Below are 27,363 nucleotides of genomic sequence, written 5' to 3' on the forward strand. Positions count from 1 at the left end.
AAATGTTATTATTGTACCTGTCCCAACCACTTTCTCTGGCATAACATTCCACATACAGACCATGCTCTAGATAAATCAGTTGTCTCAGGTTTCTAGTAAATCTTTCCCTACTCACCTTAAACCTCTGACCTATAATCCTTGATTCCAAAGCCTTGGGAAAAAGACTGAGTATACTCACCCTGTCTATGCCCCTCATAATTTTATGCACCTTTCAGTCTTCCAACTTCAAGGAGTAATGCCTACCTGCCCAAACTCTCTCTCTAGCTCAGCCCTTCAAGTCCTGGCAACATTCTTAAAAATCTCTTCCACACTCTTTCCAGTTTAATATTAACATTCAGATAGCAGTGCGAACCAAACCAAACTCCAAGTGTGGCCTCTTTGGGTTCCTGTAGAGCTGCAGCATGATTTCTTAACTTTCATACTCAGTACCCTGACTTTTCAAGGCCAGCATGCCAAAAGTCTTCTTCCCCAGCCTGTCTAACTGTGACTCCACTTTCAGTGAATTGTGCACTTGTACTCCATTTTCCCTCTGTTTTCCAAAATTCTGCCATTCAATTTTAAAATTCTACATGGATTTTACTTTCCAAAAGGCAATGCCTTGTACTTACCCAAATCAACACCATAACACCATTTGCAACTCTTCCCCCTTCCCCCCCCCAACTACTCACCTGATCGTTTCCCCTACAATTTTAATAACCTTTTTCATTGTCCACTCTATCACCTACTTTAGCAAGGGAGGAGTATCTCAGTCACAAGGGAGGAGTATTGACTGTTAAGTCTGCATATATTGGACATCTGTGGCGATAAAACAAAAAGAGAATAGAACTCTTATCAATAATTCTTAACAGTAAATTATAATTTATGGCTACTGAATAATGTTTGTAGTTCGAGAAATTATTTAACAAGAAGAAATGATTTTTTCTCATATTTGGAATATTCAGAATAACCTCATGTGTGGTCAGCAAATTTGAATCAAACAGGGTTAAATGTCTGAGAAAGTAAACCTTTCCCAGCCTGATCCCTGGTATGTACTAAGGTGCAGGAGACCATTCAGACCATCAGAAATATGCTGGCTCTTGCAGGTCAAACTTATCAGTCCCATTCCCCCTCTTATTATTTCCCTTTACCTCTGCAACTTAATCTTACTCATATGTCTATCAGTTCCCCTTTCATTCTTTTGCAATTTACTTACATTAAGAGATATTTATAGGAGCCATTTAACTGATCAGCATACCATGGAAAGGTGGGAGGAAATTGGAGCACCAAGGAGTACCATCATACAGAGACAGTGCAAATTCCACACGGACAACATCTGGGATCAGGGTTCGAACTGGAATACTGGAACTGTGAGGACGCAGCACTAACTGCTTTGCCGCAGAGCAGTCCAAAATGAGTTAATGAGATAGATGGGAGATGCTGCAGCAGGTATTTGTTGGAATACTTATAGCTGCCTGAGTAGTTAAATATTTCTGGAATAAATGTCCATACCAATGATGGTAATCATGAAACTCCACAACTGCAGTTAATTCTTACATGATTTACCAATTTCCTTCAAAGAAGGAAATCTTGCATCCTCACTCGAGCCAGCATAAAAATGATTTCCTACCCACTGATATGGTTGACTGAATTGCCCGCTCAATTCTAGGAATTAATAATAAATGCTTGCATTGCAAGTAACATTCACATCCTGTGATTGAATACAGTCTTAAAATCCTGTTGTGTATTAAAATATCAACCTTGGAGGGAATTAAATTTGAAAATAAATAGGCTACACATAGGAACTAAGGTTAACTTCATTTGTTTGGCTTAGAAACTATAAGGAGCTTACGCCAGTGAAAGAGTTAAAACAGGACTCCATTCAAGTTTCTACCTCAGATTTATTCAAAGGAATTGACTGACCAGTATTGTTATTACAGAGGGAGAAAAAAATACCTCATGGAGCAGAGAGCAGTTGCACCTAATCTGCCTGGCACCAAACAGAAGGTCAAAGTCTGCAGTTGTGATTGATGGTTGGCTTTGTTTACAGGGCCTGACTATAGTCAGATTCTTTCTTCCTGAAATTATCAGTTATGTGGCACTACCTAACTAGAAAAGTTAACTAGTCCCTCAGTGCCCAGGCACGCTGGATGCTGCCTATCTGTTGCTAAGACTACATGAAAAGCTAGAGAATTTCTTGTGATAGGTGACTCCACAATTCTAAAGCACCTTGGGGTGTCTTTCAATATTAAACACATTCTACCAATGAAAGTTATTCATTTAAATACATTGAATATCTTTCTTCCAATCAGATGCCTTAGACTAATTGCACAAGAAAACAATGCTGGACGTTTTGGATGAATACTTCAATAATTTTATTTACAACAAATATTCTGTCTAGAGAACTATCCAGAAGACAGCTACCTTGTCCACACCTCCTCCCACCAATCTTCCTACAAGGGTTTCGTTCCATTCCTCCAGTTTCTATGGCTATTTTTATCTGTTCTTTCCACTCCACTGTTTCTAGGAAGTTTTTCTTTTCCCTTAATCAGGGCCTTCTTATCCATCACTGTTTAGCGGGCACTTTACCTCTTCTGTTTCATTTCCTGTACTTCTATCACCTTACCTCATTTCCTAGCCACAACAAAGGAAAGGTACCCCTTGTCCTGGCCTGTCCTACACACCCCACATCCTCCACCTCACTACCCCTGCCAGCCTCCATGTTTATTAACAAAATGACCCTCTGAACTATACCTCTTCCCACCCTGTCACTCATGAAAATGCCGTTCCTTTTCCTCATTTCCTCCGTCTCTGCCACATCTGCTTTCAGGATGAGGTTTTTCATTCCAGAATTAATCCAGTTCAGCCTCCTGTATACTGCGGAGACCTGATGCAGATTGGGAGACTGCTTCATTTGGGAGACTGTCCCAAAAAGCAGAATTTCTCGTTGGTTACCCATTTCAATTCTGCTTTCCATTCCCACTCTGACATGACAGTCCATGGCCTCCTCTACCACCAGGATGAGGCCACACTCGGGTTGGAGGAGTACCCGTCTGGGTAGCTTCCAACCTGATGGCATGAACATCAATTCTTCGAGCTTCCGGTAATTGCACCACCCCCCTCTCCTTCACCATTCTGCATTCCTTATTCCCTCTCACACCTTCTCTTCCTACCTGTCCATCACCTCCCTCTGGTCTACCTCACCCTTCCCTTTCTTCCGTGGTCTTCTATCTTCTCCAAGGAGATTCCACCCTTCTCCAGCCCTTTATCTCTTTCACCAATCAACTTTCCAGTTCTTGACTTCACCCCTCCGCCTCTGCTGGTTTCACCTTTCACAAGCCACCTTGTACTTCTTCCTCCACTCCCCCCAACTTCTTATTCTGACTTCTGCCCTTCCCTTCAATATTCAAAGTTCAAGGTACATTTATTATCAAAGTATGTATACGTTATACAGACTGAGATTTGTTTAACCCAAAAGAACCCACATAAAAAAAACAAAGACCCAATATGCACAGAGGAAAAAAAAACACATCATGTCCATAAAAAAGAAATGTATAACAATAAAAAAGACCCTTAAACACCCAATGTGTAGAGAAAACGTGTACATCATGCAAACAATAACTGCAAGCAAACAGCTTTCTGAACTGAAGTCTGTAAAGAGAGATCATCGTTTAGTGCAGAGCCAAGTTGAGGAGCAGGAGCCTGAACTGGCCCGTCCCTCGCCTCAGGCTGGGACACCCTGACACCCTGACCTTTTCTATCTGGCCTGGCACATAAATCGACTTCGAAACATTGGTTTCAATTGCCTCGACATGCTCTGGGGCCAGAACACCACTGCCTCGATTCAGCCTGTAGCCGACCTTTCCGATTCAGCACGGCACTTAAATCTACATAGAGTTTAGTCACCCTGATCCTCTCTGACACCCGGACCCCACTGCCTCAATTCAGCCTCCATTCGAAATCGAGTTCAGTTGATTTGGTACGGTCCTGATAAACAGCCTCAGCTCTCAACTGTTCACCCTTTTCCATAGATGCAGCCTGTGTGTGTTGCTTTGGACTTCTAGCCTCTGCAGATTTTCTTGTGTTTGTCTAGCTTTGCTGAATTAGTAGAGGGCTTGTATAGTGCTATCGAAGGAAGGGGATTTTGTCTCAGCACATGCCTGACATTTGGTTGCATCGGAGGACGTGAAAGTCCAAACAATATTGCTCTGTTGTCAGAACTGCAGAACATAAAACACATTTAGAACTTACTTCATCATTATCAGAAATTATTGCAAAATAGACTCTATTTAGAAAAAGCCAGGATGATGGAGAGAAAGCAGAAGAGCAAAACAAAATAGCCATGATTAAACAGGACAGCAGACTCAATGGGCCAAATGAGCAAATTCTGCCCCTATTGTATATTTTGTCGTCTTATGGAATTTGAATGGTGTAAGCACAACATAAACAAGAAAACACATAGGTGAACATTAAAATATTTGATTAGAAATCAAGAGATTTAGATGGCAGATACACTACGTGAAACATAAGAGAAATAAAAGGCATATATATGTTACATAGCATTTACAGGGTATAGAAGTATATTTAAAAAGATAATAGGGTAGAGGCAAGAGAAAAGGAGGCACAAAAATGGCTGAAAGCTGGATAGTTTAAGCTGCTAGAATCTTCCAGAAGAATAAATCAGATCGGTATCAGAAGTTCTAGAGAATTAAAGATTAGTTGTGTGGTATGATAATAAAATATTTATTTTGTTACTATTTTTAAAAAAAGCAAGTGCAGTTGAATTGCAATAAATACTGAATTGTTTACCTTGTATTGCCAGATGGAGTTGAATCATTAATGGACATGACCTTTGAACTCGTTGTCCAATTTTGACTTACCTAGAAAGAATTCTACACACTCCTGCTAATTTACACATTTTGTTTTCAATGTGCCAATCCAAAGTTAATGAGAACTCTGAGTAAGGTTAAATATCTACCTGTAACTGGTCAACGCTGTTCAAGGAATAAGACCACCACCAGGCTTAAAGACTGCTTCTATCCCACTGCTATCATACTCTCGAGACCATAAGACAGAGGAGCAGAATCGGCCATTCGGCCCATCAAGTCTGCTCTACTGTTTCAATCCCACTCACCTGCCTTCTTTATGTAAACCTTACATATCAATCTCTGTCTTAAATACAATAACCCAGAGACTTGGCCTCCATGGCCCTCTGTGTTCAAAGTTTGAAGTAAATTTATTATCAAAGTTCCTAAATGTTACCAGAGATTACCCTGAGATATATTTTCCTGTGAGCATTCACAGTAGATATAAAGAAAGAAAACAGAATCGATGAAAGACTACACACAAAGGCAGTCAAGCAAACAATGTGCAGAAGAGGATAAACTAAATACCAAAAATAATACTGTAGCACTCTGGGGGGGGGGGGTGAAGGAGGGCTGGTCACAGCCTACATCAGCATTCCTGGGGGCCAGCACTATTTATCCTTCTTGTTTTAAAATCTTTTCATGGGATTATGGTTGGATGTTCAAGTTCATTTATTGTTACATTTTAGCTCAGATTATAGAGTTATTCACGTGTGAGTTTGTGGGTCAGCCTGACTGTAACCGGGGTGTAATAATCACCTCCCCCGTCTGTATGTGACTGAGTGGGTCCTCACCGAGTGATGGCACTCTGTCTGTTATTGCACGTGTGGCAGTAAAACTGACTGTTGAGATAAACAAGCTCTTCTCGTCTGTCATCACGGACCAAATGCTCACCACGTTGGTGTCAGGAGTGGGATTAGAAATTGATAATAAGATTGAGGAGTATGACATTGACTGGCATGCTTTAAGACCCGGGAAAAAATGAGGGACCGAGCAATGTGCCTCCTCAGTCCAGGCTCCCGAAAATGGGACACTGACCAGGAGAGAAGACTTGCAAACCGAGCATTGTGCTTTTCCAGGAAACCCCGATGGGGCGAGTGTACCCAAAGGCCCCAAACCAGGGCTCATGGCGGAGCATATCATCCAGCTCCCTCGTGGCCTGCACAGGGGAGCCCAAGATACCACAGCCCTGGGAGGACGGGCAACATGGCAGACACCACCGATGTTGCTAGAGCAAGTGGAAGACTAATGGGTCTCAGGAATTCATGCCACAAGGCCCACCCTGAAGCTCCCAGATACAATGGTACCAGCCGCCTGGAGCCTTACCTGGCACAAGCCAGGCGTTGGCAGAGACAGAGTGGACAGAAGCAATTCTAGCTCCCTTTTATGTGGACTGCATGACAGAGGGCATCAGATGCCGTGCATTAGTGTACACAGGGTCAACCATCACCATCTTCTGTCTGGGTGCCCCTCCCCCACCCACAACACGGACCAGCCACCTCCGCCTGGCTGGACAACGACAGCAGTCCGGCTGGCTACGGTCACAGGCGACTATGCAGCGATAAGAGGGAAGAGGTGACAGCACGTCGCAGTGGGGAAGAGCAGAGTGGAGCGTGAGGTGCGCGATAGATTGCTGTTTCAGCAGTGGCAGTGTCATCTCCTGCAGCTGGTGGTTCCCCAGCGGTCGGGCGGGGGCTGGCTATTTCGGAATTGCAAAGACATTGGGCAAGCTGCGCGGGGTGCCTGAATGCAGGCGGATGTGGAGCTGTTCATGTGCTGCCGCCATGCTTGCATGCCCCAGAAGGGGCTGGGCTGCCAGTCTAGGGTGCCAATGCAATAGTACATGGTGGAGGCCCCAGCAGAGCGCGTAGCAGGAGACATCCTGGGCCTCTTCCCCCACACTGACGCTAGGAACCGCTATGTTCTCAAGGCCATGGATTACTTCATGAAGTGGCCAGAGGTGTGTGTGCTCCCAGAGCACTGCCCCCATGGTTAAGGGACTCATGAAGGGGCTCTGCTGTTTTGATGCCTCTGAGCGAACTCCACAGCGACCAGGGGTGCACCTTTGACGTGCAGGTATTTGGTGAGGTCTGTGGGTAGCTGGGAATCACCAAGACTCGGGCCACCCCTCTTCACCTGCAAAGTGATGGGTCAGTGGGGCACTTTAACCACACCCTGGCTAAGCTGCCTGCCATCCTTGTTAGCCAGCACTAGTGCGATTGGGACCGCTATCTATTGTGGACATACTGGACAGCAGTTCAGCAGAGCACCAGGCGTAGGCTGGCTGTGCTCATGTTCGGGCGGGAGCTGCGCATGCCGGTGGATCTGGTGTTTGCCCCCCCCCCCCCACCTCGAGCCAGAGATTCCTGGGGAGGCCGGGATGAAACACCTGCAGCACCTCGGGGGGCACTTGCGGCCTGTTTTTGATGCGGTGCAGCCAGCGGCTGCCAAAAATGGGCTTATGATGCCTGCAGCCGGGGATAGGATTTTACTGGGTGGTGGGGGGGGGGTGTTGAGTTTGGGTCCTGGGTCCCAGAAGAAGAGACTATCCCCCAAGCTGAGAAGCCACTGGAAGGGGCAAGGAGAGGTGCTCAACTGTATCCCCAATGTATGATAGCAGTGGCAAGAAGAGAGAATGAGAGAGAATGGTCTGGATGGTGGGGCTCCTTGTTGTTAGATGCTGCTTTCTTATGGCAACTCTGGTAGGTGTGCTCAGTCACGGGGACGGGTTTTCCTGTGATGGACTGGGCCGCATCCACTACTTTCTGTAGGCTTTTCCATTCAAGGACGTTGGTGTTTCCATGCCAGGCTGTGATGCAGCCGGTGAGTATACTATCCACCATGTGTCGATAGTGGTTTGTCAGAGTTTTAGATGATGTACCGAAACTTTGCAAACTTCTAAGAAAGTAGATGTGCTGCCATGCCTCCTTTGTAATGACACTTACATATTGGCCCCAGGACAGATCCTCTGAAAAGGTAATGCCAAGCAATTTAAAGCTACTGACACTCTTTACCTCCGATCCCTTGATGAGGACTGGCTCATGGAGCACCTGCTTCCTCCTGCTGTCGTCAATAATCAGCTCTTTGGTTTTGCTGACATTGAATTAGAGGTTGCTGTTGTGGCACTATTAAACCACATTTTTAAACTCCCTCCTTTCTGCCGATTCATCACCACCTTTGATTTAGTTAACAACAGTGGTGTCATCAGCAAACTTAAATATGGCATTGGAGATGTACTTAGACTCATGGTCATACATATAAAGCAAGTAGAGCAGAGGGCTAAGCACACAGCCTTGAGGTGCAGCTGCGCTGATGGAGATTCTGGAGGAGATGTTGCTGCAGTCCGAACTGACTGGTGGTTTTCTCACTAGTAATCAAGGAAATTGAGGATCCAGTTGCAGAAAGAGGTATCAAGGCCTCGGTCTTGGAACTTATTGTTGAGGGGATGGGATGGTGGTGTTGATTGCAGAGCTGTAGTCAATGAAGAGCTTCCTGACAGAGTCATAGAGCCATAGAAAACCACAGCAGAGAAACAGACCCTTCAGCTGATCTAGTCTGTGGTGAACCATTTAAACAGTTTACTCCCATTGTCCTGCCCCCGGACCAGAGCCCTTCACACTCCTTCCTTCCATGTACCTATCTAAACTACTATTAAATGTTGAAATCGAAATCGCATCCACTTGCACTGGCAGCTTGTCCCACACTGTCACCAACCTCTGGGTGAAGAAGTGTCCATTCATGTTCCCCTTAAACATTTTTCCTTTCACCCTTAACCCATGACCTCTTGCTGTAGTCTCACCCAACCTCTGTGGAAAAAGCCTGCATGCATTTACCCTATCAACTCTCCCCTCAATCTTCTACATTCTTCAGATTAAAGTTCTAACCTATTCATTTTTTCTTTATAATTCAGGTCCTCCATTACTGGCATCATCCTTGTAAATATTTTTGCTCTTACCGTATCTGTACAGGCTAGAGTAACTCCATGGCTTCTTTTAGCCCTCCTAATTTCTTTCTTAAGTGTTCCCTGGCATTTTTTATACTCCTCAAGTACCTCATTTGTTCCTACCTGCCTATACCTGCTATCCCAATTCTTTTTTTCTTAACCTTGGCATCAATATCTCTTGAAAACCAAGGTTCCTTAAACGTGCTACCCTTGCCTTTTCTTCTGACAGGCACGTACAAGCTTTGTACTCTCTTTACATTTGAAAACTTCCCTTTTACCAAGTACACCTTTGCTAGATAACAGCCTGTTCCAATCCACACTAGCCAGATCCTTTCTGATATCATCAAAATTGGCCTTTCTCCAATTTAGAATCTCAAGACGAGGACCAGACCTATGCTTTTCCAGAATTTTCTTGAAACAAATAGCATTATGATCATTAGATGTATGCACCTTCACTGTCCAGATGTTCCAGGGCTGAGTGAAGAGCCTATGAAATGGATCTCCTGTTGACATGTTGTGATGGTAAGCAAATTGGAGTGGATTCAAATCACTACACTGTGGCAACAAATTCTGCAGATTTAACACCCCCTGGCTGAATAAATTCATCGTCATCTGCGTTTTAAAGGGACATCCCTTTATCCTGAGGCTCTGCTATTAGACCATAGACATGGAAACATCTTCTCCACGGTTACTGTATCTAGGCTTTCAGTATCTGGCAGGTTTCAATGAGATTACTCCTCATCCTTTTGATCTCTCTTGAGAAGAGGCTCAAAGACATCAAATGCTCCTCACATATTCTTGGGATCATTCTTGTGAATGTTACAAATCAGGGAAGTTCTTCAGCAAAAGGAATTAGAAAACATATTTCCAGCTCAGGTGAAAAATTATCTGCTAGCCAATTTCACAAATAAACTGCAACAAGAATAGATTCTAAAGTTCAAAGTAAATTTGTTATTCAAGTACACATATGTCACAATAATAATGTCATATATACATTAGATACAAACAAGACAAACAACCAATGTGCAATTTACAACGAACTGTAAAATACAAAAAGAAAAAAAACCAAAAAATATCAAGAACATGAGATGAAGAGTCCTTGAAAATGCATGCAAGAAATGATATTAGTTTTGAAGGAAATGGAAAATCAAAGCACGAATAAAATGCTAATTAAATGCAAAACCAAGGGAATGCTGTTAGAGATGATCTTATCAGAATTCCACAAATGTAAATTTTCCACAGAAAATATGCTCTTCCATAAATTCTTTAAGATTGTTTATGCAGTACAGATATTGAATACTGATTTATTTTGTTGTTGTTGCCAGTTGTTGAGAATGTGTGCTAAACCGAACAGTACAGGTCAGGTAGGAAGGAGCTAGGGAACTTCATATATGCTGGATTGGGATGACTAGATACACAGGTCTGTAGGATGAACGTACTATATACACCTCTGCTTCCTCAGGAATCTGCGAAGATTTGGCATGTCATCAAAAACTTTGGCAAACTTCTTTAGATGTGTGGTGGAAAGTGTGCTGACTGGTTGCATCACAGTCTGGTATGGGAACAATAATGCCTTTGAGCAGAAAATTTGACAAAAGGTAGTGGATTATTTGGGACACCTTGCCACTTAAATGGGACAGGAGACTGTTAGACTGTCACTGAGCTTTTTCTAATCAGCATCAGTCACGTGCACATCATGTGCCATTAGACACTACACTGTCCCTTGAGCAAACAGATTTTAAATAGCGTCACTTGCGTGTTTGTGTTTAAAAAGCAGTGTTTTTGTCACTGATAGTTGGTGAGTAATAAACAGTCAGACAATTCAGAACTCAGAATCAGAATCAGGTTTATTATCACTGGGATGTGATGTGAAATTTGTTAACTTAGCAGCAGCAGCTCAATGTAATACATAATCTAGCAGATAAAAAATAAATAAATAAACAAGTAAATCAATTACATACATTGAATAGATTAAAGAACAGTGCAATTACAGACATACTGTATATTAAAAAAAAAGTGAGGTAGTGTCCAAAGATTCAATGTCCATTTAGGAATCGGATGGCAGAGGGGAAGAAGCTGTTCCTGAATCGCTGAGTGTGTGCCTTCAGGCTTCTGTATCTCCTACCTGATGGTAACAGTGAGAAAAGGGCATGCCCTGAGTGCTGGAGGTCCTTAATAATGGACGCTGCTTTTCTGAGACACCGCTCCCTAAAGATGTCCTGGGTACTTTGTAGGCTAGTGCCCAAGATGGAGCTGGCTAGATTTATGACCTTCTGTAGCTTCTTTTGGTCCTGTGCAGTAGCCCCTCCATACCAGACAGTGATGCAGCCTGTCAGAATGCTCTCCACGGTACAACTATAGAAGTTTTTGAATGTATTTGTTGACATGCCAAATCTCTTCAAACTCCTAATGAAGTATAGCCGTTGTCTTGCCTTCCTTATAAATACTTCGATATGTTGGGACCAGGTTAGATCCTCAGAGATCTTGACACCCGGGAACTTGAAGCTGCTCACTCTCTCCATTTCTGATCCCTCTATGAGGATTGTTATGTGTTCCTTCGTCTTACCCTTCCTGAAGTCCACAATCAGCTCTTTCGTCTTACTGACGTTGAGTGCCAGGTTGCTGCTGTGGCACCACTGCATTGCCCGCCATCCCGTCACCACCTGAGATCCTACCAACAATGGTTGTATCATCAGCAAATTTATAGATGGTATTTGAGATCTTACTAGCCACACAGTCATGTGTATATAGAGAGTAGAACTGTTTGCTCACTGTGATTTCAAGCATTCAGGCTATGAAATGCTGGAAACAGACAGGAGTGAAACTGAAATGATTTCACTACTTTAACAAGTTAGGAACTACGAAGCCTGAAGGCACACACTCAGTGATTCAAGAACAGGTTTTTCCCCTCTGCCATCCGATTTCTAAATAGACATTGAACCCTTGAACACTACCTCACTACCTCTTTTTATTTCTGTTTTTGCACACTTATTTTAATTTAACTACTTAATATATATAAATATACTTAATGTAATTCAGTTTTTTCTATATTTATCATGTATTGCACTATACTGCCACTGCAAAGTTAACAGATTTCGTAACGTGTGCTGATGATATTAAACCTGATTCTGATTCTTCTGAATTTGAAGGTATTGACAATCATCTTGAATGCTACAATTAAAATGAAGATTTGGAATATACCATCATTGAAAGTAGTGTTTGAAGCAGTCCATTATCTTCACTAGGTGTCTGTGCTGATATTGTTCATTTACAATCAATCAAAAGAACACAACAGACCAATTCCTCTGTCAATAACTACTGGGAAATAACACACAGTTTTATATTCCTATAGTGGTATTGATAGTGTTATAATTTGAAATGCATAATTTGTTACTCAGTTAAATGGTAGTTTGTCTTTTTTATACCTTTTACATGAAACTTTGGCTAGTTGGGGCAGACACGTAATTGAATCAAAATGTACTGGTCTCATTGTGTCCCAATTGACTGGAATCCACTGTATTAATGACGAAGACAATCTTTATTGTTATATAGTCAAAAATTTGCAAAACACAGAAACTGGCCTTAGTCCAACAGTTTTGTGCTGACCAGAAGTTGACCCTCGACCATTCACAGGAAATCTAAGCATGATATTTATTTTATTCTCCATCCGTTCTCATCAACTTCCCCCAGACAGAGCACTGAGTTACACACTAGGGATGACTTCTGGTAGCCAATTAACATATGTCATTGGAATACCGGGAGGGGGGAACAGAAGGAACATGTACAGTCCACACGCACATCACCAGGTTTAGGATCAAATCCAGGTCTGTGGACCTGAGTTAGCACCTCTGCTGTCCTGTCCCCTCCTGTTCTTGAGAAAGTAATCACCGGAAACAGCAGTAATCTGCCAAAGAAGCAAGAGGCTGCCGATGCTGGAATCTGGACAAACCAACTGCAGGAAAAACTCAGGAAGTGAAGCAACGTATGTGAGAGGGAAGGATCTATTGATGTTATGGTCTGATGCAGTGTAACTGCTATATTTCTTGACTATCACAAGGTAGTGCTGTGCTGTCACAGGATCAAAGTAAAGCAGTAATTAATGTAACTGTCTACTTGCCCATTACAGTAAGCAAATCTGATGTAAAATCATTTAGTGCAAGACACTCAGAAATTAAAAAGCAACCAAATGTAAATTTGCAGTCAAAAGATCATACTTGTATTAAATTTAATTATTTGTCTAATACATTTACTTTTACCTATTTAAAAATTGATGAGTTCTGAACCACTTCGATAATTCCTTTCCTCTCACAGAAGCTTCTCACCCTGCTGAACTCCTCCAGCAGGGTTGCTTGTTAGAACAGCAGTCTATTTGTTGATGATATTCCAACAGGTGATGGAGTTTGAACAGAGCAGGTTGATCCAACTAATTAGTTTACCAATCCATTTCAGAAGGCAGTTGTGAATCAATCTCATCAATGTGGACATGTAAATCCAGTTTGGGATGAAGAGTATAAAGGATTGAAATGACCAAATGTGTTTTTATGATAATCTGGTAACTCCAATATCATCAATACCAAAATGCTTTTTTTTAAATTCCAGATTAAAAGGTGTTAAATGTTTAGTAAATACATTGTTAAAATAAGTTTATACAGACAGGATTTCTGCTCTTGTTCTGCATTAATCATTGCAAACAAAACCAGGGACATGAATTTTTAGCATGACCATCAATATTCCAAATGACCAAATGACCATTGAGAGTAGGGAAGATTCAAACAAGAGGACATGAGTTGAGAGTTAGAGGGCAAAAGGTTAGGGGTAACTTGAGGGGTAACTTCTTTAGTCAGAGAGTGGTAGCTGTGTGGAATGAGCTTCCAGCAGAAGTGGTAGAGGCAGGTTCGATATTGTCATTTAAAGTAAAATTGGATAGCTATATGGACAGGAAAGAAATGGAGGGTTATGGACTGAGTGCAGGTCGGTGGGACTAGGTGAGAGTAAGAGTTCGGCATGGACTAGAAGGGCCTAGATGGCCTGTTTCCATGCTGTAATTGTTATATGGTTCATATATAATTTAAATAATGTGAGTTCACTATCATGTATATTATGCCCATGTCACGCAGAGATTGATGGCCTCTGTTCTACTCGAAGTGGATGTCACCCATTACTTAAAACATGCATTATTGGTTGATTGCATCTTTAGATCAATAAATTACATATTTTAAAGTTTTTTTTTAAATGTTGCATTTGGTTCTATTTAAGTTACAGTTAATGCAACTTGGAAGGGAAAGGAGGATGGATGGAAGGTTGGTCCAATTGGAGAATCAGGAGAGAGAAGAAAAGAAAGAGAGCATTTGAAATCAGTGCAAGAAACTTATCAATGAAAGAAAGAGAGAAGGATCATTGAGGGGGGATTTGAAGAGAACCTAAGTCTGAGATAGAGAGAATTACCTATAGGGAAGTGATGATAAAAACACATAGGGGAAGGAAGGTGGAGGTGTAGGGAGAAAGAGAAGTTAGGTATTCTTCAACTCATGAAAAATTGTCAGTATTATAAAATTGTTTCTGGCTGAAGTAGCAATAAATTATCTCTTTATTTTTTCACAGCTTATTATTTATCCATATCACCTGAAAGAAATTCAAAGGATTTTGCAGTTCTACGAAGCGCTGTTTTCCTTCCTCCAAAAGATATTTGCCAGGTAGTTTCCTTTTCGCTTGTGAAGAAAATTAGAGATTAACATCAAACCAAAAGCCAATTATTCTTGAAGACATGCTCTGGATTTAAATCTCTATTCAAAAGTAACAGGAAATTAAATGAATTCTGTTTCTTTCTTTGATAGATGAGCTTTTATTATCAGTTTGGTCATGTCAGTGGCATGCTTAAAGTTGGACTGTACCAGCAAAACAGTGGACATATACTGGAAATCTGGAACCAAACGTCTGCACAAGGGAGTCAATGGAACAGAAAGGTTATCAAAATCAACAGCAAAGGCAAATATCAGGTATGGGTTCCATGAGTATTTTTGTATTATTTCTTTAATAAACTTCTATTCTACAGAGGGCAGAAAGGGTCTGACCGTATGGAATCCGAACCCTCCTGCAAAATGTATTTTCTATTCTGAAGTGTTAGGCTGCTTCATGTGATACATCAGTTGTGGTGTTTGACCTGTCCGTGCTGAGGATATTGGACGCCTTCCCTACTGGATCCTTCGGACTTGCAGGAATTTCACAGCCAGGGTGTGGGGGTTGAGCTTGAAATCATTTAGAATGAGATTTTTTTTAAAATAGAGCACCAGGAAATCAAGAATGAATCTGATTGAATGATTGAATGTAACTGGAGAATCTGTGCATGAAAATGAAAATCAAAAATAAAAATGTCAAATCATGGAAACCTAAAATATAAACAGAAAATTATGGTAATATTCAGCAGGTCGGGCCACATTGGTGGGAAGAATACAAAGTTATCATTTCAGGCCTTCATCAGAACTAGGAAGAAAAGTAGCAGTAGATTTGATTATGATTAAGGTAGGGATGTAGACCACAGAGAGTAGAATATGCTCCTATTAACAGATGGTTGAAGATGGGAGGCTTCTCAAAGGAAGCTTCAGAATAGTTTATTCTGAAAGCTAGAGAGGAGATAGGGACTGAAGACAAAGGAGTCTGCAGACGCTGGAATCTGAAACACAGATAACACAGAAAGTTGACTTAAGCAGTATCTGTGGAATCAAAAGGAGTAAGTCAACATTTTGGGTTGAGGCCTTGCATGAAGACAAGAAATAGGGACTTAGCTGCAATCATTTCCTATTGCTGAGCTCCATAGTCTGGGGCCAGAGGGAGGCAAGTCTGAAGGCTATGGATACAAAACTGATATTATGCAAGAGTGGAAACACAAGAGACTCCAAATGTTGGAAATCTGGAGCAATAAACAAAACCACTGGAGCAGCTTATTTCCATGTACTGAGGGAAATGAACGAGTGAAGTTTGGTGTTGAGGCCCTTCTTCTGGACTGGAAAGAAAGCTAGCAAGTTAAATGGTGGAGACAAAGGATGGAGCACAAGTTGGCAGATGGTAGGTGGAACTAGGTGAGAAGAAAGGATTTCAGGCTCCTGAGGGAGGGAAAGAGAGAACAGCAGTGCTGTATGCTGTTAGACACATTGTGCATCTCTGGCAGTCTCAGGATGTTAGTCCAGCAGGCTCACAAGGATCCAGGAGGGAGAAATGTGGATCTACATTCTGAGAGCCATCTGCCTAAGGGCATCCTTCGTGTTCAGATGCTTGAGTGTGCCAGTCTGCATTAAGAGTAAGAATTGAGAGGTGGCTGGGCCAATAATTATAAATTCAGGGAGCCGTACAGACCACAATGCTTTTAACAAGCTTTGAAGAGCTCTCTAAAATTGCAGATAATATTGGCAAGAGACCTGCATGGACCCATTAGTCTTTAGTGCCCAAACACCATGTTAGGTGGACCTTGAAGTCAACACAAGATAGGCCACCAGAATTAGGTCACCTATCAGGTGGGGCATGGACACAGCACTGGGTAGGTACTGAAGATCGAAGATCAGAGTTGAAAGATATGGCCTTCAATGACCAGGCCCCAGGTCTAAGATTCCACAATCAAGGCAAACAGTAACAGTTGTGAGCCTTGACCTTAAGTTTTCAGCTGCGACTTCCAAAATGGCTTTCCAGTAACTGTATTGTGCAAGGCTACAGGGTAGACTTGATGATGATGTTATCATTAGTTGCTCCTTTTATGCTATCTTGGTGAATTGTAACCTACTGCCACATCTTCTGTGGTCCATCTGACATCACCCATCAGTGTACAGGAATTTCCATATAATACAGGACCACTGGTGTGCAGCCTGAACTGCTAAGTATCTCCAGCATTTTGTACGTGTCACCACTGTTAATCTGAACACCTGTACTACAGATAAAGGACCATTGGCAATGCTGTACCCCTGAGACAAAAGCCCATCAACTGAAGTATTTATTCATCCTGACAATATTTGCTGAATCAATTGACTTGCTAAGAATTCAATTTTTTAGGTAAGGATATTTAAACAGCTAGTGCTTGTTTCTTTGTCTTTGGCTGAGGAATTTGTGTTTTTGACCCACTCACAATATGTCACATCCTATCTTCAACACTTCAATTACTTGAAATTCATCTTTACTCAGGAGCCCTCTATGTACTGTATGGTACTGTGAAAAGTTTGTATTCTGTCTCCAAAATTCATTTCAGTGACTTTAATAGAATGAATATACTTTAAAAACAGTGGACAATGTGCTGATCCTTCTACACAGTGTACTTCGTGCCGCCCGACCATCAGATACAAACTTCTAGGCTGTACAGTGTGATAAACGCATGACCCCAGAAACAGTTCTTTGTTAATCAGCTGATTTGCAACATGTTCATAGCCTGTCACCATATATGCTGAAATTCAAATGGAGAATTAGCACAGCTTAATTATTAAAATAAAAAATAATATGCCAGAAGTATTTAACAACCTAAGTTTAAAATATTATTGCCATATATTTTAAGCACTTATTCTGAGTGCCTTTCGTCAGTTCTATTTATTATCTGTTCTATGATGTGTAATAAAAACTAAATTTTCCCATTAATAACATTTCCACTGGCCTCCGGAAATGTGCAATTTTGGTTTTGAGCAGATCTGTCTTAGACCACTAGATCTGCCCAGCTGTAGAAATATGTGAAAGCTGGTGACAGTGGACTACTTTCCTGAGTGCATTTACAACTGCTATAGTAGTGGAAACTTTGGAGAGTGGAAGAATGAACCCACTGTAACATTACCATAATATTCCACACCCTTACTGTTGCACAGCAATCGCATCATAGTTTATTGAACACATGCTGCCTATCAATATTTCAGGAGATGTTGTCTGGGCCAAACCTCTACCAAGAAATTGATATTTAATTAAAGTCCTCCACTGAGTGATTTAGGCTCTTTCTATATTTTCTGTTCCCACGAGAGATATTTGGTGTTCAAATCCAGGACAAGTGTATAAATCCCCAGAGATCATTCAGGCTAAATTCAGTGTCTGCGTATGTTCCTTTTCTTACTCAAATATTAAAAAAAGACAGGTTTTCTCTTTTCAATATTTTTATTAATAGTATATAAATTACATAAATACAAATACAAAATTCATAAGGATACAAGTAAGTAATACAAATTGCATTACATTTAAATCACAGTAATATGATCGCAGTATCCCATATTCCAAATCAATCATCTAGAAAAAATATTGTATTATGAAATGAAATAAAATAAAATAATTGTATTTTATTAAAAAAAATCTACCCCCACTACCAAAATGAGCTGGTTGGTAAAAAAAAGAGAAGAAAAAAAAAGTTATACCTTACCATATAATATTAAAATAATAGTGGCTCAGATCCATACTTTAATAACAGTTCAAAGGTTATGAAAATAACACAGAAAGGGTCCGAATAACATTAGAAAATATGTTTAGAATCAGAAATCAAACAACGAATCTTCTCTAGATCAAGGCATAACGTAACGTCAGATAGCCATTGAACATGAGTGGGTGGGGCGGCCTCCTTCCACTTGAGCAAGAGCGCCCTCCTAGCCATAAGAGACATAAAGGCCAATACCCACAAATTAGATGGCTTCAGTTTTGTTGCACTATCCTCAACAATACCAAATATGGCAGTCAAAGTATTGGCCTTAAAACTAACATTGAAAAGTACAGAAGTTTGAAATACAACTTTCCAAAATTTTTCAAGGCTTGGACATGTCCAAAACATATGAATTGGTGTGCCACTCCATTAGTACATCCATCACAGTAAGGGGAAATATCTGCGTAGAAACGAGAGAGCTTGTCTTCAGACATATGAACTCTACGTACCACTTTGAATTGTAATAAAGAATGACGAGTACATAATGATAAAGAATTATTCAATTTTAAAATGATTTTTCAGCTCTCTTCAAATATGAAAATCTGTAAATCCTTTTCCCAGTCTTGTTTAATTTTATCTAAAGAGGCCTTTTTCAGTCCCAACAGCAGACCGTAAATTTAAATGCAAATTTATATACCTTTTTCAAGCTGTGCCTGTTTTTATTCTTAAATCTTTTTTTGACTCTTTGGACTCAATTCTTTCTTCATATATATGGAAGAATAAAAAACCTTGTATAAATAAAGCTCACCTTCAAAAAACCAAACAGAATGGAGGCTTTGCCTTACCCAATTTTAGGTTATATTATTGAGCAGTTAATATACGAAATATTACGTTCTCGATATATTAACCGTGAGAATTGCCCTATATGGGTTTCTTTGGAAGTCAACTCTGTTGTGAAATTTTCCATTATTTCTTTACTTAGATCCTCGCTTCCTTTATCTTTAAATAAGCTAACTGACAATGTGGTGGTCAAACATACGTTGAGGATTTGGTTACAGTTTAGAAAACACTTTGGTTTATTGAGATTCTCTCTCTCGAGTCCCGTCTTTTCTAATTGTTTTTTTTAAACCAATTGACTTATCTTTTAAAGCATGGGATAAATTGGGTATTAAACAATTTCAGGATTTGTTTAATGGAGGGAATCTCCCTTCTTTTGTGCAACTTTCAACAAAATTTAAACTTTCCGATACCCACTTTTTTCGATGCTTACAGATTAGAGATTTTTTAAGATCTCAATTACATACATTTCCTGCAAGTCCAGATAAGAATATAATAGATACAATTTTTAATCTGAAATCCTTTGACAATGATTCAATATCTTACATTTACAGTCTGCTGTTGGGACTGAATGAAGATAGGTTTTTGAAGCTGCTCTTTAATAATGTGTTTGCTTTCTATGAATTTGCAAGAATATTACTTTTATTCATTTTTTTATTTGCTATGTTAATGCACAGGTCATTATTCAGGGAATAATATTTGATTATACTCCATCCAATGAAGGCATCGCCATTGATGACATTACCTTCAATTGTGGTTGTCTCACTAGACCAGGTATGACTGTAACCATTTCAATGGCTCAATATAGTAAATCACTGTTAACATTTAGAGTTCAAAGAAGTTGTTACTTTTGTTTCTATACTAATGATTAAACAGGACATTATGTTGCAGCTATCTAAGTCATTGATGAAGTGGAACTTGGAGAATTTTTGATAGTTTTGGTCACCCCTAGGGAGGGTATAAAATGCTTTGAGAGGCTGGTCAAGAAGTCCATCTGCAGCATGCTCCCAGCCACACTAGACCCCGACAATTCACCTACCAGCACAACCGATCGACAGATGATACAATAGCCATAGCTCTACACACTGTCCTTACACATCTGGAGAAGAAGGATGCTTATGTGCAAATGCTGTTCTTGGACTACAATTCAGCATTCAACACCACAATTCCCTCTAGGCTCGACAAGAAGTTCAGAGTCCTTGGCCTTCACCCTGCCTTGTGTAGCTGGATCCTGGACTTCCTGTCAGATTACTGGTCGTAAGCGTGAGCTCCCTCACCTCTGCCCCCTGACCCTCAACACAGGTGCCCCTCAGGGCTGTGTCCTAAGCCCCCTCCTTTACTCTCTGTATACCATGACTGTGTCACCACCCACAGCTCCAATCTGCTAATTAAATTTGCTGACCATACTACACTGATTGGCCTAATCTCAAATAATAATGAAGCACCCTATAGAGAAGAAGGCATCACCCTGACACTGTGGTGTCAAGAAAACAACCTCTCCTTCAATGTCATAAAAACGAAGGAGCTGGTTGTGGATTACAGGAGGCCTGGAGGTGGGCTAACCCCTATTGACATCAATGGATCTGGGGTTGAGGGGGTGAACAGCTTTAAGTTCCTCGGCATAAACATCACCGAGGACCTCACGTGGTCTGTACACACTGGCTGTGTGGTGAAAAAGGCACAACAGTGCCTCTTTCACCACAGACGGTTGAAGAAGTTTGGTGTGGGTCCCCAAATTCTAAGAACTTTCTACAGGGACACAATTGAGAGCATCCTGACTGGCTGCATCACTGCCTGGTATGGGAATTGTACTTCCCTCAATCGCAGGACTCTGCAGGGAGTGGTGCAGACAGCCCAGCGCATCGGTAGAAGTGAACTTCCCACTATTCAGGACATTTACAAAGACATGCGTGTAAAAAGGGCCTGAAGGATCACTGGGGACCAGAGTCACCCCAACCACAAACTGTTTCAGCTGCTACCACCCGGGAAATGATATCGCAGCATAAAAGCCAGGACCAACAGGCTCCGGGACAGCTCCTTTATCAGATTGATTAACTCATGCTGATACAATTGTATTTCTATGTTATATTGACTGTCCTGTTGTACATACTATTTATTACAAATTACTATAAATTGCAATTTGCACACTTAGACGAAGATGTGACATAAAGATTTTTACTCCTCATGTATGTGAAGGATCTAAGTAATAACATCAAATCAATTCAAAAGAGACTTATAAGAATTTTGGATAAGCTAAAGGGCCTGGGTTATAGGGGAAGTTGGCCACGGTTGATAGTTACTCCCTGGAATGCATGAAAATGAGGAGTGACCTTATAGAAATTTATAAAGACATGAGTGGTATGGAAGTGATGGTCTTTTCCCCAGGGTTGTGGAGTCTGTAACTAGAGGACACAGGTAAAAGACAAGAGGGGAGAGATTTAAAAGAGACCTGAGAGGTAACTTCCTTACACCTAGCAAGGAAATAAGGCGAAGGCTAGAAATGGCACGCACAAGTACTACCAAACTCTGGAACATCTGTAAAGTTAGATCTGTGAGCACTGACACCAAGATATGCCTCCTCAAGAGTCTCGTCTGGCCAGTAACCCTATATGGCTGTGAAACATGGACCCTAAAAGCAGCTGATGAAAAGAAGTTGACAGCATTTGAGATGTGGACATACAGATGAATCCTCAGGGTATCATACATTGAAAGGAAATCCAACAACTTCATCCTAGAAAAGATTGGCACGAAACCAATACTTCTGGAAACCGTTATCCAAAGGAAACTTCCCTGTGTTGGACACATCTCAAGAACTGATGACACACTGGAATGCACTGTGCTTGAAGGCAGAGCAGAAGGAAGTTGCTTCCAAAGCAGACAGAGGACAACCTGGATCGACATCATCAAGAAGTGGACCAGCCTCACCGCCAGAGCTGCAAGAGGTTTGACTGCCGACAGATGGCGGTGGAAGAAAATGGTCGCTGAAGCTCTGACAGAGTATGGCACATGATGATGAGGATGATAGAGTACCTGTGTTGAGCTGTTGGAGGACGTGGTCAAGGCAGATACAACTACAATATTTAAGAGACATTTGGAAAGCAACATGGAGGGTTATTGGGCACTGGGACTGGAGTAGAAGATGCTGTTGTGAGCATGGACCAAATGGGCTGAAGAGCCTATTGTTTATATTTGAGTTACAGCACGTTGAGCGCTACAATACAGTAACTCCTGTCTTAGAGAAATAACACTACAAATCATTGTGGAAGTAAACTATAAGTGTAAGTTAATTGAATCTACACTTTCAATACAAAACTATTTGTCTCATGAAAGAAAATGCCGGCATTGAAGTTGAAATTGAAAATGACAAAAAATGTTGCCATTGTTCTCTGTTCTGTACTCACTGCTAATGAGATCACAATAAAAGCAAAGAACTTATCTATAAATAGGAAGAGATTTAAGTTGTTCTGCATGAAGCACCTTTGAGTTATTAATTTAACATTAATGGACTGAAAACTAGCTCTTTCTACTCAATGGGCTCTCTCTCTCTCTCTATCTATCCATCCCATAGGAGGATGATGGTTCCTTTCAAGGAACAACATGTGCGTGAATGGATTATAGGTGAGTAGGGGGTTGCATAGGTCCAGACCCACCCTCTCAACATCCCCTCCCGGATCCAGTGGCATGGTGGGGCCCAAGACGGCTGGGGGGAAGTTCTGTTGCAGTGAATGGTCAGACCAAGCTTTGATGCAAGGGATGCCCTTTCTGTGCTTCACGGCACGTTTTTGCTAGATGGCCGTTGACTCTACGAGAGGGTTCATCCGCCCTTTCACAGGTCATGTTTGTCATCCTGCAGGGTGCCTAGCCACCCTCCTCACCAGGCAAGCCTGGTGGGGGAGCCAGTTTAATCGCCGACAACCCGACCATGCGACAGGTAGTACTGGGTTACATGGTACCAGTAGCACTCAGATGAGTGACCTGACCTCAATGGCACACTGAATAACTGACATAATACCAGATGCTTTGGAATGGTATCATTCAAAGACAATGGATTGACACAACATCACATAAAATGTCAGCTTCTCCTCAGCAGGCAAACAGAGTATCATTTACTCTTTGTCCAACCCCTTACTTGCAGACAGCCATCTACATCTTAGCTGTTTATTGCTTCCATTTATTTTGTGTTGTTTAATGCTTTTTGGCAAAGGCTGATAAAGATTTGAAATGTTTGTTACTCTTTCTAAATTCTTTGATGAATTTTCGCTACCTCGTTATGATTTTGCTAGCTAATTGCTGTCATTCCTTTAAAGATTTCCTTTCCTACCACCACAAATGTCCTTCCCACATTTATCCGAAACCACATCTGGGGGACTGCTGTGTGAATTAATGATTGGTGTAGCTACTAATGAGGCACGTGGGTCTAGAAATATATTTCTAGTACTTACACATCTTTATAAGTGAGAATCTGGCAAATAGGTTTTAAGCAGCACACACAAAAAATGCTGGTGAAGGCAGCATCTATAGAAAGCAGTACAGTCAACGTTTCGGGTCGAGACCCTTCGTCAGGACTAACTGGAAGAAGAGATAGTAAGAGATTTGAAAGTGGGAGGGGGAGGGGGAAATCTGAAATTATAGGAGAAGACAGGCGGTGGAGGGATGGAGCTAAAAGCTGGAAAGTTGATTGGCAAAAGGGATACAAGGCTGGAAGAGGGAGAGGATCATGGGACGGGAGGCCTAGGGAGAAAGGGGGGGGTAACCCAGAGGATGGGGAAGGAGTTATAGTGAGAGGGACAGAGCGAGAAAAAAGAGAAGAAAAAAAGGGGGAAAGAAAAAAAATAGTAATAATAGGTTTTAATGTGGGGAAGTGTGAGGTTTGCACTTCAGTAAGTGGAATCAGAGGTGGATCCAGGTGTTTTGGTGCAAGAATCACCACAAGCTAGCAGGCAGGTACAATAAGTAGTTAAGAAGGCAATTGGTGTGTTGGCCTTTATAGCAAATGGATGTATGTTTCAGGGTAGGGGGGTTTTGTTACTACTGTACTGGGTGTTGGCCGGACCACAGCTGGAATACACTGCTCCCAAGGATGGTGGAGCCAGAATATTAGATTTATTTAAGGTGGAGACAGCAAAGTATTTGAAATACTAAAGCATTGAGAGCTATGTGGAACTGGCACAGATGTGGATCTGAGTTCAGCACAGACCAGCCATGTTGAATGGCGCGGTAAACTTGAGAGTCTTGTGGTCTATTCCTGCTCCTATTTTCTTGTGTTCTTTAACTCCAGTCCCTTCTGCTGTCTTGCCAAAAGCATCTAGATTAGTCTTCAGAATCAGTTTTTGGTATCTATTCACTGATTCTATGAAATTTAATACATGCCATTTTGAACATACAGAAGTGATAAAACAGCGACTGTGCAAAATTCTGAAGTTGTAACGGGAGGATAAGAGCCTCCAAGTTTATGTAGTCAATAGGCAACATTTGCTGGAAAACATATTAATTGTGGAACCACTATGAAAGAAAAGATGAAGGTAAGCAGGGGCCAAGGAAGTAAAACTGACAGAGTACATAGAATTTTGCCAGGTTAAACATATGTAACTAAAGGGACACTAATCTTTACCCTCTTACTAAGAGTTATGTTAAAAGGAGAATCAACCACACAATTTCAATCTGATACCTCGTCTAATCACTCAATTTATTCAGCTTTTTATTTCTTTTTTCTGTCCTATCCCTGTGATGAATATTAGTGGCAGTACATTAATTAGAATCTAGAACTAAATGCTTTTGCATTTATCATCACCTTACAAGTTTGGTAAAAATGGAAAAATATAATTAAAATACTTGTGATATACAGATTAAAGTCTGTTTATAATTAATGTATTTGCCAACAAATATAATCTACCTTCCTAAGATACCTCTTCAATTCTTAAATCAGGTCAGGAAATATTGAAATCCAAATTAAGATCAGCTTCATTTTTTGGTAAACCGACAGTATGATCAGTAAATGTTGCTGTTTATTGTTTGAAGTCTTGATTTTGCAAGGTTGTATTGATGATGCATGATCCTTATAAACCTCAAAGGAGTTATGGATAAAAAGTTTCATAATAAGTCAGAGTGAACTGTCAAGAAATATAGGGATTTATGAGGTTATTCTTTATTTAGCTGTGTGAATAGCATGGTAAACATTCCCAAAGAAAACATTTTATTTTCTGGCACGTAAGTGTGAGCACTGTTAACTTTGCCCATAAAGTTGGATTTCAAAGACCATAGGAACATCAATTCCTTGAACTAGTTTAGCCGCTCAGTTAGATAATGGCTGATCTATGCCTTATCCGATGTAGTTTTTCATTCTTTAATATCCTTGCCTGACAGAAAATATCAATCTCAATTTTCAAACTTTCAATTTACTACCCTCAATAGCTTTTTTGAGGAAGAGAATTGCAATTTCTGTAAATAACTGCTTACAGTTGTAACCTCTGAATGATTTAAGTTTAATATTAAGGTCATGTTCCCTTGTTCCGGCCTCTCTTGCTGAAGAAATAGCTTCATGGTATCTATACCATTCATTGCTCTTAAACTGCACATCAGATTGCCTTGATCTTTCATACTCAGAGGACTGAACATCTAGTTCATGTAACTAACCCTGTCAGGATCACTAGTGAATTTAAGTGCTGTAATCCCAGAGACTTCAGCATTTCAAACAAAACAAAAGATTTATTACAGAAATTAACCAGCAAAACTAACAAGAACTCATGAGAACTGTGCAGAATTTTGAAGGACTGTAATCACTCACGATACGCAGAAGAACTTGGTCTGAGTTTCACCAGCCAGGATACACAACGACCAAGCAAAGAGGGATCAGCATGCTCCCCTGAAATACATCTTGGAGCAGAAAGGTATTCTGGACCAATCAGACAGCCCCAGTGTTCCGACAAAGCAATAACCCCCGAGAAAGGCATCAACTACAGTGCAAGACATAACTTTGAGCCATCCTACCCGGGTCAAAGAATATTGTCACATCACCAATCTCTATCCCAATTTAAAACACCAGCTGTATTTCCTTCAATGCTCATCCAATTTTATCATATTTACTGACTCTGTAACCATTTAAGCCACTTCTGATAAGGTCATCAGGACGTAGCAATTCACCTAAAAATATTGACAACAATATAGGGGGAAAAAAGTTCATTGTGTTTATATTTTGCTGATGAAGTATTCCCTAAGGAGATTAATTATTTGCACATCAATCTTTTTCAAATTGTAAAATTCTCCTTTCCCTATTATATAACAGATCTTCATCTGTGGGTAGTGGGTAGTGGCTCCATATGTCACTACTACAGGTGTGACAGCTCTGCCTTACACGGGTCCTGGGCTCAGCCGGCTCTGGCTGACAGTACCCGGTATGGGCCCCTATCCAGGGTTACAGATCCCACTGCCTTGTGGGTATGTTTGGGAGAAGAGAAGGCTAAGGAGTAAACCCTACACAAATCCAGAGTGGAGCCCCTAAGGCGGTTGGATGACGTGTCACGTCACCTCCCAGCAGTTCCTGCAGCCAAATATACTGCTTTGCATTCCTTTGGACCACATCCTCGAGGCCGAGAGGGGTATCTTGATGTCTGGGCAGCCCAGGATCTCCATATTCATTGCCCAGGTCTGGGCCCTGAGGGTGCATCCATTGTCTACTTTAGACAGACGGAGCCATTAACAGATCTTCATAAGTGTACCATCGATCAAACAAAAAATGTATTAGTTTTCTCTCTTGATCCATTTCCGGGGAACTGTATACTGGTTGAGAGACAGCCTTTCAATTCTAGCAGCAATGAATCAAGTTTAACAGAGGTATAAAAGGTTTCTTAAGAACTGATGACTGCTTATACTGTCATTCAGAACTCAGTAATATAAAAATGCTCATCAAGAACCAACTATCAAAATGTATGATCACTTTTATACAATCTTTTTGCCTCCACTACCCTTTAAAAGGCCTTCCTTCATCTCTTTAATATCTTCAATGGACAGATAATCCATAATAATCCATAATCCATAATTGCAAATAATCCATAATAAACAGAAGACGCTCACAGCTTTTCACTTGGGATAGCTGGCTGGTTTTCACATTTAAAAAAGGCAATATTTGAAAAAAGATACCACTGGAACTGAAAAACAGATTAGGGTGTGTGGCCATACTGATTGTTTCATGTACAAAAAAATACATTAATCTCAGTGTGTTGAAAAAAAAATGTTCTGTGCAGTTGAAACTGGGTTAACCTAAACTGTCCCCAATTCTGGGGCTCTAGGTGCCTGATGGAAAATTCTGATGTGATTTTTCTTGGAACTAGAAACTGTGCAATTCATCCCAAGGGTATGAGCCATACCATTGTATCCATTTT

At 40.9% G+C, this 27,363-nt stretch overlaps 1 protein-coding gene across 2 annotated transcripts in view; it reads left to right on the forward strand.

Moving 5' to 3' along the window:
- Positions 1 to 27,363, forward strand: part of malrd1 (MAM and LDL receptor class A domain containing 1) — a 392,346-nt gene that overhangs the window by 11,857 nt on the left and 353,126 nt on the right. For both annotated transcript variants that reach the window (XM_063044212.1, XM_063044213.1), the window contains exons 3-5: positions 14,386 to 14,477; positions 14,619 to 14,780; positions 19,663 to 19,759. In XM_063044212.1, the coding sequence (XP_062900282.1) occupies positions 14,386 to 14,477; positions 14,619 to 14,780; positions 19,663 to 19,759 (351 nt within the window). The remainder of the gene's footprint in view (positions 1 to 14,385; positions 14,478 to 14,618; positions 14,781 to 19,662; positions 19,760 to 27,363) is intronic.

This window comes from Mobula hypostoma, chromosome 3 (genome assembly GCF_963921235.1).
Source record: "Mobula hypostoma chromosome 3, sMobHyp1.1, whole genome shotgun sequence".
NCBI classification, from domain to species: Eukaryota; Metazoa; Chordata; class Chondrichthyes; order Myliobatiformes; family Myliobatidae; genus Mobula; species Mobula hypostoma.